Here is a 12,118-nt window from a genome sequence, read left to right on the forward strand (position 1 = left end):
CCAGGTATACTTTTGGCTACTGCTTCATAGATGGTAGTTTCTGGGAAGAAAACCAAACCCCTGTTGGCTGATGCCCAAAGTGAGCAAAGCCAGGCCAGCTCTGTCTGCCATTGACTGGGCTGCCTTTCTCTCTTAACTCCTCACACCCCCAGGCTCTTGGCCCACATCCCATCCAGGTAGGAAAGGACTGTTAGCCAGCTATATTGTGACCTACATGAAAAGAGTGAAATGACCTGGGACTAGTCTTAGCACACAGCCGTCTGCCCACAAATCATGGCAGGTGAAGAGCCTTGGTATGCAAACCAAAGGCTCATGGCTGATCCCCACAGACTGGAGGGGAGGCAGGAGCAAGCTAATACACAGCAGCTCACCTCACTGCCTGCTGTGCTTGGTCTGTAATGGGATCATTACAAGGTGTTAATGTAAAAGTGAGCGATTGTGAACTGAAACCAGCTGTTGACCGTACTCTGCAGAAGGATCTGCGGTAAAGCTGGTATTCACTGGTGATATTATGTGGTGGTAGGAAGAGGAGAAAGCCCTCTTTCCTTGGACTTTTCTCTCTCAATGGGCTCAGAGGCAGTGCTCTCCTGGAGACCCCTGTGGTTCTGCAGTCACTTGCCCTGCAAGGAGGACCAGCAATGCCATCCTGCCATGGAGATGCTGCTGGGCACCCTCTTGCCTGCTTCCTAGCACTTCTTATGGTGCACAAGCCTCCAAGCAGGCTGCATAGCTGTTTCCTACAAAACTACTCTTTTTAATATCACATGAAGGAATTTGGAAGGAGTGTAGCCATGGAGCTGAACTTGAGGTTGCCCATGCAGAGTGACAGCATCATTTAAACACTACAGTGCAATAATGCATGGTTCATTGCAAGGAACCACGTGCTGGGCTTTATGTGCTTTGGGTAACAAGAATAGCTTCAGCCTGGTCAACTCAAAATGCCAAAGGAATGGACCATCGTTGAAAATTGGAGAGTTTTTTCAGCCCAGGGAGGGGGGCAGCTAATCCTGCCACGATCCTGAAACTCATTTCTGCTTCATTAGACATATCTGTGACCTGTGGAACGCTGCTGAAGACTCATCAGTGGATGCAGATATGATTGGTTTGCCGAAGTGTGTTTTGTAGCTGCACATTGACAAGCCTGTGCCTCCCGGCTTGCTGCTGCCGCCTTCCCCCTGCCTCCCCTTCCCCCTTAATTCTCAGAATTCCTCAGCATATTTCTTCTGCCTGAATCTGACTCTCCTGAAGCCCTGTACCTTACGGCTGGGTTTGTGTCTTCCTGGGGAGCTGCAGTTTACATTTTTGGCATGAATTTCTAGCTACACATGTAAAGAAAAATGATGTGCTCATCACAGATGTTCACTATCCCTGCTGCTGGTGTTTTGGCACCCAGGGTTCCTGGAAGCCCTCACAGCAGTCCTCGGTTGCTGACAGCTAACATGGACCTGAAGGTCACATGAAGGTGACTGCTCCAAGCTGAGAAGGCAGATCTAGCGTTATTCTTGCTGCTTAGAGGTGACTCTTATGGTCAAAGGGCTTTCCTCTCCAAGTCTTTGCTTTGGCACTATTTTGCATAAATGAAGTAGAGAGATCCAGGGGGTGAGCTTTTAGAGTTGGGCAGTCTTCTCAACATGGATTGAGCAGTCTTCAGGCAGCTGCTGAACAGAGCGGGAGTGAGATGGACAGGTTGAAGGTATCTGCTGTCTCTGCAACCAAAGAACCTATCTTGCATCCTCCTTAATGCTTTCTTTAAAGGGCAAAATGATTCAATACCGTTCTCTCTGGTTTAGCCTCTTCAGCAGCTTGATCTCCTAACCTACTAGTGACTTGTGGTTACCACAGCTGGGGAAAGAAGTCGTTTTGTCCATCTTGTGTTTCTAAAACAGGCACACATCCTTCTCTCTGCACCCTTTTTCCCTTCAAGTGCTTTGAAGACTCATGACCACCTGTATTTTTTTCCAAAGTAAATTGTACATTCCTGATTTTCCTCTATTTATTTTTTACTGAAACACTGGCTGACAGCATTAAGGTAACTTGCGATGCTGACTAAGCTTTTTTTTTTTCTTAATATTGCTGAAATGAAAACTGTTCACAGCTAATTCCTTGCCTCTACAGATACACTTGATGCTGCTTTAATGTTGCCGCAACAGTGATCTGATGAATGTAGCAACGATGCTGGGAGTTACTTGACTGAGAGACAAATATTGCTTTTGGAAATATGAAAATGATTGGTGTTGCTACAGAAGGAAAACAAACACGCTGCCAAACAGTAGTAAAATGTTCTAAACAAATCCATTCTGCCGTAATGGGATGCTTGTGCAGATAAATGCAGCAGTCTTGATTTCTAAATTGCTTGGAAAGGATTGCATGTTGTTGCTTTAGGCTGATAATAAGTATGAGGGAATCTGCATGGGTTTATGCCTGAATGAATTTTTGGAGGTCATCTGTGAGGATGAGGCCCCAAAGCCCTCACTGGGAAAGGTATCATGTCACCTACCTCACCAGCTTCTGCTGCTGCCAAGCATAGCAGATCATTTAACACCCAGGTCAGCTCACAGCTCTTGCTCCTACCTGTGGGGCTGTTGAAGAGACACACAGGACACAACCTCTGCAAGCAATTTATTAAGCATTTGAATTCCCAGGGCTTTTCAAATACACCATTTATTGAAGCAACTTTGATTAGGGAATGAACTTGAAGCACCACAAGGATTGCTCTTTTTTACAGGCTGCTGAATGTTACTTGCTGTTAGAGCCTGCATTTTCCCATGGGGATTTTTTGCTCTTCAAATGGAATCATGTATGTGGAATACTCTTGTAAATCTGGATTACAAAGCACTCACTACTATTACTGAATTTTGGACTGCTGAGTGATAAACTCCTGGAAACTTCTCTTTGCTGTGTTAGTACTGGGAAAGTAGATTATACACACAGTCTCTGTAAAGTAGGTCAATTTTAATAACCCTTTCTCCTATGTGCTCATTTATCATATTCTATGGGCCAGCCCATTTTGCTCCATTCAGCTATTAACATTCACTAGAGCTATTTAAGGGAAGTAACAGCCTCTGCTGTAGTTTTTCATGCCACCGTCACTGACCTGTTTTACAGCTATCTTGCTTCAGCATGAGCCCAAAGTAAGGGACAGAGCTTAGGAGTCTCTGACAGCCGTTTCTGAGGAGCAATTCGTGTTTGCTTATTGCCTTTAGACAAAGTACATGTACAGTCAGCTGAAATTAGAGCAGGTTAGAGTGAGATGCTATTGGTTACATGTGTTTTTTTGAATGACAATGCTCTTCTCAAAGATGCTGCTCCCTTGAATAAAGGCACCCTAACCTAATGCCTGAGAGGCTGGCAGGATGAACAGATTTCAGATACCCACTCCCCCTTAACCTTCCCATGACTTTCCCACTGCTGTAGGCCAGGGCAGCACAGTCTGCAGCACATTCTGCATGTCCAGGAGACAAGTTTCCACCCCTGAAGTTGCCTTGCCTCCTATACACATTTACATCTCCCCATACATCATCTCTGAGGTACTTGCATCCAATACCGAGTTCATAAAACTTGAAAGGGGGAGGAAAGCAGGCCTGGAGGTTATGCTGTGCTGCATCTTATTCCCTTCTGCACATAAAACATGGTCCAGCAGAACTGTCTCTCTTCTCTGTCACTTATTACTCCCTCCTCCCACCCTCTCAGCCTGAAATTACCTTGGACATTTCTGTCCAATACATGCATCTTACAGCCCCAAAGCCATTTATAAATAGATTTTTATTTATAAAGTCAATTTACATAAAATACGATACTCTCTTAAAAACTGCGTATATACAACTTAAGAAATCATAGCAAGTGCATACAAAAATGCCTTCAACACATTTTTTTTAAAAAACCCAAACTTCAGTTTTCAGAGAAGTGTACCTTCACACCAGGCAAACTCGGACACCACGTTAAGACACAACGGAAATTTACAGTCTTTTACTAAAGTGTTCAGAGAGAAAAAACAAACCAACAAAACAAAACACCTTTTTATCTAAACCGTGTATGCTTCCAAAACATTCTAGCTGGTAGTGTTCAAGAACAAGGGAATAGGACTTGCTAAAAAATAGAACCATCTCACCCCTTTTCTCTAAAGTTTCTTGTACAAAAATAAGTCTTCATACACCAGTGTTCCCATAGACAGTTCAAGTTACATGTAAAATAGAATCTGACATGATAAAAAATTCCCTCCCCCTCCAGAAACAAGGAAGCATCAAGTGGTTTTAATTTCTTTTTTTCCACCGCTCCAAAGCGTCACCAGAGACCAGCCGTGGGGGGAAGCGGGGTCGCAAAGGCCCCCTTCTCCGTCGGCCGCTCCCGGCGGGCAGACAGAGCAGCTGCCCGGAGCCGGTGGCAGAGTCCCGCAGTCATTTACACCATTGCACTTTCCACAGCCCGAAGACGACGGGTGAACCCGGCGAGAAAAGCAGCCAGCAGGGAGTGAGTATTTTGAGGAGGATGCTGACTGCTCCCGAGAGCGAGGGCGCCGAGTCACTGCTGGCTGAGAGCGGCTGCGGAGAGATGTACAGAGAACCCCGATGGGTGCGTGCCTCGCTGCCCCGTGCGCAGGGAACGGTAGAAGCGGCCCCCGTCCCGCCGCCCTCCGGAGCCCCCTCACCTGCAGCCGGGTCAGTAGCTCCCGAGCCAGCTGGTGAAGTCCAGCAGCTCCCGCTCCTCGGGGCTCAGCGCCGCGTCGTAGCCGCTCTCGTCGGAGGAACAAGGCGAGCCGGGCACGGAGGAGGCGAAGGAGGGCGAGGCAGAGGAGTAGCCGCCGCCGCAGCCGCCTTCCCCGACGGCCGCCCTCCCGCGGCCGTCGGGGAAGGCGGCTGAAGCGGCGTCGTGCTCATCGAGGAGCCGCTGCAAGGCGCGGATGTATTCGACGGCGGACCGGAGGGTCTCCACTTTGCTCATCTTCTTGCTGGCGGCGCTGTGCGGGACGTGCTGCCGGAGAGCGGCGAAACCCAAGTTGACGAGCCGCACGCGGTTGCGCTCCCGCTCATTCCGACGGGCCACGGCGGCCGCCGCAGCCGCCCCGGTACCCGGCAGGGCGGCAAAGGCCAGGCGGCGCTTGCAGCGCAAGAGCTCGGGGGACGGGGGCCGCCGGCGGCCGCGGGGGGCGGCTGGGGGCAGGGGCGGCAGCGGCAGGGCCCCGCCGTTCATCGCCGGGCGGCCACGGCGGCGGCTGGCGGGGAGCGCGGAGTGGAGAAGAGAAAAAAAAAAAAAAAAAAAAAAAAAGCTTTAAACCCCCGAAATTTAACGGGGAGAGGGGGCCTGGGCACCGGAGTTTGTTTATTCCTACACACAACAGCTCCCCCGCGTCCCGTCCGCTCCCAGCGCCGCTCCCGCTCCTCTGCGGTGGCCGCCGCCGCCGGGACGGCCCTTATCAACGCGCCGCCGCTCGCGAGCCCCAGCCGGCCGCACGCGCCGCGCACGCCGCGCCACGCGCGCCCGCCGCCGCCGCGCCACCCCCTCCCGCCCGCCCCCGCGCGAGCCCCCGCCCCCGCGCGCGCCCGGCGCGTGGAGCCGCTAGCCCCGGCTAAACCCCAGCGCTGCCCTCCGGCCCGCCGCATCTCGCCCCTGTTCCGTGGCCCGGGGGTGCGCTCACACCCCCACGCACACTTTGGAACGTTCTCCTTTTCTCGCCCCGTCTGGTTTTTGCGTTTTTAATATTTTGTTGTAATTTTCATTATTTACGGAGGGAGGGGCTCCCCTGAGGTGTTCCCCCTGCCTCGGTGGGGTGCCAGCTCTGGGTCCAGACCCGTCCAATGCGCCGTTTCCCCCCCCAAACCAGACGGCGCACTCGGAGGGGCGCCAGCGCCGTGGGAGGCGGGGAGCGGCCGCGGAGCGGCGGAGTGAGCAGCCCTACCGTCGGACACGGGTTGGTTTGCTTTGCAAAGCGACGGGATACGCCGGGGCTCGGCTTTGTACCAAACAAAACTGAATACAAACGTACAGCAGTTGCGTGAGTCACCTCGCCAAAGCCGTTCTCTGCAAGACGACTTTCAAGGCTTAAACAAGAGTTTCAAGGATAAAGGTGCGGAGAGAAGTAAAATGCAAAACTTTCGTGGCTCGGGGTCTACAGCCGGGCTCCCCTCTGCCGTGGCCAGCAGTCCTTCCCGCTGTCCCCCAAGCCAGCGATGCTTCCATCTCTGGGCGGAACAGCAATAGGGTGCAGTGCTTGTGGGGAGATGAATTTATGGGGAGGACAAAGGTGCTGCTTCTTCATATCCTGGGAGCTTATGGTGAGAAATAAATTGCAGGGTGTTTTGCTAATTAAATAGGGTGGGTGAAGGGGGTGCTATGCACACCTGCTGCCCAGGGGTTGCAGACCACTCTCGGCTTCAGCACAGTTTGTCAGATGTTCTACCCCTGGGTCTTTGCTGCTGCCCAGCCTTAAGACAACACCAACCAAAACCAGTGTGATGCTAAAACATCCCCAACAGACCCTCTCCGACAGACAGTGAGGCTCTGCAGCATGATTCAGGTATCAAAGTAAGGATCTGTACCCCCGTGGCTACCCTGACCCACTCTGGTGATGCTCCTAGGGTGTATCCAAGCCAAAAATAGTAATCCTTGATTTCTCGATGTGACATAGAGGGGACTTTTTTCTACCTGCATGGGTATTCAAGGAGCAGTATGGCTCCACTGCATTGGAAGAGGGATATTTTTCCTGGGGATCGATTGCAATGGCAGCAGGTTGATGGAGGAGTGAGCCCTGCTGCAGCATCAGAGGCAGCTGGGCTGAAATTCCTGGAAGTGACATGAAGGAGCCTGCAAGTGCTTTGCATTTTTGACAATTCCACTCAAGCGTACATCAGCCTTAGCGCCCAAATTCAGTGGCTTTTGAGACATTTTTGGGCTTGCCATAGACCTGGAAGGGAAAACTGTAAGCCGCCACATGGAGCCTCTGAAGGGTTTGGTGCAGGTGGGAGCGTTTTGCCTGTCGGGTTCCTGGGAAACTGTCGTGGTTTAAACCCAGTCAGGCAACTTGTTCCCTCACTCCCCCCTTTCTTTCCCTCCCCCTACTCCCAGAGGGATGGAGAGGAGAATCGAAAAGAATGCAACTCCCACAGGTTGAGATAAGAACAGTTTAGTAACTAAGGTATAACACAGATCACTACTGCTACCACCAATAATAACAATGATAAAGGAAACAACAAGGGAAGAGAATACATCTCAGCACCAGCTGACCGATAACTCGCCCCCCCAGCCCGACCAAGCTCTGACCAATACCTCCTCCAACCCCGCAGTCCCAGCCCTTCCGGCTCACTCCCAGTTACATACTGGGCATGACGTGCTGTGGTATGGAATACCTCTTTGGTCAGTTTGGGTCAGGTGTCCTGTCTCTGCTTCCTCCCGGCTTCCCCTCCTCCCTGGCAGAGCATGAGGCCCACAGAGTCCTTGGCCAAACCAAAACATCCTTGTTATCAGCTGTGTTCCCAGGCTGAAAGTCAAAACACTGCACTGCACCAGCTAGCAAGAAGGAGCAAAATGGCTGCTACTGCTGAACCCAGGACAGAAGCACAGTCTAAACATGGTTGTGTGCTTGATCATCTCCTCAGCTCAAGCCATGGTGCTTGTCTTCAGCACCTGCAAAGCTGTTCTGGCTGGCACAGGGGCTTCCCTTGTGCCCATCACCTGCCACAAGTGAGAGTAAAATGCAATTGATTTCGGGTGTCATGGCACATTTGGCACAGGTGTCATCAGGACCACAGCAGACAGATGCTGGGTCAGTGCCACTGTGACCTACATGTTACAGGCAGCTGAGGGGAGATTTTAAATTCTTTTTTACCAAAACTTTCTGGACATCAGTGGAAAGCAATAGAAGTCCTGTTGCAGTAAGGCTTGAGGAGTGAATGCCAGAAATAAATGGCAATGGGCAGTTGAGCAGCCCTGTGCTTGGTGAGAAGGCAAGTCCCTTTTTGCCAGGCTGGGCTCTGCTCACATTGGTTTTGCTGGGAGCAGGGCTAGAACTGTGTTATCAGGGCCACCATTTGCACAGCTGGCTCCTCAGCAATTAGAAACACAAAATCATAGGATGGTTTGGGTTGGAAGGGACCTTAGAGATCATCTCGTTCCAACCCTCCTGCTTGACCAGGTTGCTCAAACCTTCCACTTGACCAGGTTGCTCAAAGCCCCATCCTACCTGGCCTTGAACACTGCCAGGGATGGGGCAGCCACAGCTTCTTTGGGCAACCTGTTCCAGTGCCTCACCACCCTCACAGTAAAGACTTCTTCCTAATATCTACCCTAAATTCCCCCATTTAAGTTATGGTTTACAATTAGATACTGTGTGGAAAAGAAAAAAAGAATTAATTCTAAGTAGGAAGGTGTGCTTTAGAGGTATGAGTACAGTTGTTTCACTTTTGAGGAGGGGGGAAGAAGTTTACTTGAGTTTATTTTTGTCAGGAACTCCCTGTCCTCAGCATATGCTCTTTTCAAATGTAAACTTTCCTGGGCTTGCTGAACTTCATTTAATAACTCTTCTGACAATTTTTTTTTCACCTGTAATTAATTTCAAAATGCCTGGGAATCACTGGAGGATTTATGGAAATAATAATTAAAAAAAAACATCATTTGGAGGTGGTATGATTTCTCTCTGGTTTTGTTTCTTCCAAGGAAGCCTCCAGCCAGCCTTGTTTTCATTCACAGCAGAGTTGTATGGTGCATCTGAAGCTTAGCAAAGCCGAGCACCTCCCCCTTTTCTCCTCTCCTTCCCTCCTTGAAAAGAGATAGCCCGGGTTTAAAAGTTGATTTTTAGCTTTGATTGTGCGTATGTGCTATATGAATGCTAAGCAGCCTTCACAATGCATCCTTATGATGCACCCAGAAAGGCAGACACAGGCTGTGAGGTCTCCCTGGTTTCCCATCATTCATATAGCTTCAGTGTAGCTTGATATGGACGTGTTTTATTTATGAGTGAGCTCTAGGGTGAATATAGGTGTCTCACGGGCAGTAGCTGAGGGACTGAATGGCCTGAGCCATGACACTTGTAAATCTGCCACAGCTGGAGCTATTTTCTGCTGTGGAGGAGAGCTACTTTCCCTAACACAGGTGTAGGCTGGCAAAGGAGGAGGCTCCTGAGAGGCAGGAGGGGCCTGGCATGGATGTGTCCTGCCTGGACAATGGGTGTAGCTTTGCTTCTTGGGGCAGGTTCCTCTCCCCTGCCTCCAGCCTATCCTCCCATACAGGAGCATGAGTAGCAACACCCCAAAGCCAAGGGAGAGGTTTCTCTTACCTGCAGCCTTGCTGGGGTTCAAGCAGCTGGGGCTGGGATGCTGCTGTTACATCACTGGTGTCTGCGTTGACAGAGCGAGAGCCAGAAAAGTGGATGGTGAGAAAGCACTAGCATGAATACAGCCTCTTCTCCTCCATTTGTGCTTAGTCTTCCAGGTTCACCTCATGCAGTATTAACACATTAAATCCCTTGGCTCTTTTAGGACATCCATCTGATAGTGTGAGCAACAATTCCCTCCAGCTCAGAAGAAGGCTGGATGTGTTAGCTCTGCAAAATATAGGTGTGGCTTTGTTCCTCTTTTTAAATCAATCCTTTCCTCCTGGATGAGGTGGCATGTACTTCTGACACCCACGCAGCTGCGGATGCTGGTGTGTATTTTCACAGCCTAACAGAAGGCTGCAAACAGCCACAAGACTGGAGGAGAAGGGCACCTGGGCTCGCCTGGGTATTTTTAGCCTTGCTACCCTCTTTCTGTGCTCTGGCTGATAACCAGAGATAAGGGAGGAAGCCACAGGTAGGAGCTGTAGTCACCTTCAGTTTTTGCACTGGCTTTGAGGGTGATAAGTTGTGCTCTTGCAAAGGGAACCAACTGATAAAACCCAGCAGGGCGGCTAGGAGGCCGAGTCTTGCCAGAAAAGCCACACTGCCATCCCACCCATGCAGTGGCTGCAAGGGTGGTTCCCTGGCATGCTGGCAGCCCTGCTGCTCTTCCCGCTGGGATGGGGCTAGGGGAACACTATATTCACACTGGAGATGTGAGAAGCATCAGAGGACATGGGACAACTACTCAGGAATAAGCAACCGTACCAGACAACCAGAAACCATACCAGAGAAACATCAGTTTAAACCCAGGTGTTTAACGTTACAATCTGCTCTGAGAGCTTGGTGAAGGTTCAGGGAAGGTGCCTGTTTTTACGGCTGGAGAAAAAGAGGTAGAGCATCTGTTGTGAAGAGACTAGGAGCCCTTCCAAGGGATGTAGATGATGGTTCTGTGACCTCTCAGGTGAGGTGCGAGGCTTCTGCAGGGGCAGATGAGACCTTTGTGAAACTGGGAATGGAACCTCTCATCTCTTCCCTTCAAAAGTCCACTTGCATCACCCAGGCCTTCAGGAAGGGTTTCTGCTGGCCTGTGGGGACCTCTAGCGTGGGATTCGGCTTTGCACAGGCCTCCCCGGTGGCATCGTTTAGGGCTGGTTAAGAAAACCGGGCTGCAGGGGAAAATGAAGATGGGCCGTAAGGTTTTTCTCTTGTCACTCGCTGTGAAACAGGCTCCAGGTGTGTTCACGGTAGGTGGCAAGGCTGTCCCTCGCTTCTAGCCGACCACTGCTCTTGGCTGGGCTTCCCTAGCTGATTTTACACACAGAGCTGTGCTTTGTACCTTCTTGCAGCCCTTCCAGATTTAACCTGCAACTCCACCTGTGGACCAGCCCTACTGCTTTTGTACCACTGGTTATTTCCCTTGAAAATGCAGGTAACAATGCAACCATCTGTTCCATAGTGCCAGAAGAAGTGACCGGTGCTAACAGCTCTGTGTTCAGACGCAGTCCTGACTCCACCCCAATGTTTTATAAGACGCTTTCCCAACTTGCCTGTCCCCAGGGGACCTGCTTCTGGACACGGGTGTATGGGCATCAGCTGCATCACCAGCCTGTTACCCTCTCTCTGTAGTCCTCCCTCTACTGCTCTCCTTCCCCACTGTCTATTCGGTGGTCTTTCTCAGGTGATTTCCAGCTGGTGGCTGGAGGAGGAAGGTCTCTATGTGTACGTGGGTACATCAGCATCCCCTGCTGCACATCAGAGATCCTCACCAGGGTAGAGACCCATGAGCCATAGGGGATGCCTGATTTTGGAAAGAGCTGTGGCAGCTCTCATTGCTGTCTCAGGAGGCTGCAACCAAGATGTTTTGCAAGAAAGCTTACACGAAAACTAGCGATGTAGTCAGAAAATCATTACATGCTTTTTCCTGTTTACATGGTTTTGTGCAACACACTTTCTCTTGCTCCCATTTGCTCTCCAAAATGCATCTTCCTTCCTTTTTTCACTCCCCTCCACCACCTTCTATATCATTTTCCTGTAGCTACAATTACTGATGTGGGATGGTTTTACTTTTTCTCCCCCTTTCTTTGCCACATAGGGAGGGTGCCACTATTTTCCACTTGTCTAGCTCTGAAAGTAAGGATGATTAAGACATTCAGCCATCAAGCCTCCCTTTGGACAGATTGTTCTTGAGGCTTTTCTGCAATTTACTTTCAGGAAATATGCATGCAGCAGGTAGCTGGTTTTGAACACCAGAAGTCACCTGAGTCTTCTGTAGCTGTGGGTCAATGGGCTCTTCAGTGCTACGAGAGGGGAAAGAACAGAGTCAAAATGTCCGTGGACAGTGAAGGTCTCCTGAGAAGGGGGTTATATTTATGTATTGACATTTTCCTGAATAAAATGCTACCAACGGGATTTTTATCTATCATCTGCAAATAAAAATTTTAGTAGGGTCTCAGCCAAAGGTTATTGCCATGTGGTGATTTCTAAACAGAGAGGGAATACTTTCATGCAGATCCTGCTTGGGGGTTTTGATCTCTTTTTTAAACAACAGGTTGGGGCTGAGTTTTTTTTTTTCTAATGTTTTCCTAAACTTTTTCCCAAGATAGTATTTAAACAGATTAAAGGAAAAAAAAAAAAAAAGTTAGTGACAGTGTTCATTAAAGCAAAACTGCCTCCCGGTGACAGTGCCAAAAGGAGCATTTCAATACTGATTCACGACTGAAGAGTTTCAGAAATTGTTTTAAGAACCATTGCTCCAAACTAAATGAAAGGCTGATTTTTCTTATGCTTTTCCTCCTTTCCCAGCTGGCTACA

The 12,118-nt window shown here is 49.9% G+C and overlaps 1 protein-coding gene across 1 annotated transcript; it reads right to left on the bottom strand.

The window, feature by feature from the left end:
* Nucleotides 1-3,743: 3,743 nt before the first annotated feature.
* On the bottom strand, nucleotides 3,744-5,457 carry ASCL2 (achaete-scute family bHLH transcription factor 2). The gene is made up of 2 exons (XM_062609340.1): nucleotides 4,646-5,457; nucleotides 3,744-4,538 (listed from the first exon to the last, which is right to left on the bottom strand). Exon 1 carries the CDS (start codon nucleotides 5,185-5,187, stop codon nucleotides 4,657-4,659), a length of 531 nt encoding a protein of 176 aa, XP_062465324.1. The 5' UTR covers nucleotides 5,188-5,457; the 3' UTR covers nucleotides 3,744-4,538; nucleotides 4,646-4,656.
* Between the last annotated feature and the right edge of the window lie 6,661 nt (nucleotides 5,458-12,118).

Source organism: Pezoporus occidentalis, unplaced genomic scaffold, assembly GCF_034315485.1.
Source record: "Pezoporus occidentalis ecotype Australia unplaced genomic scaffold, CSIRO_AGI_Poc_V1 ctg137, whole genome shotgun sequence".
NCBI lineage: Eukaryota > Metazoa > Chordata > Aves > Psittaciformes > Psittacidae > Pezoporus > Pezoporus occidentalis.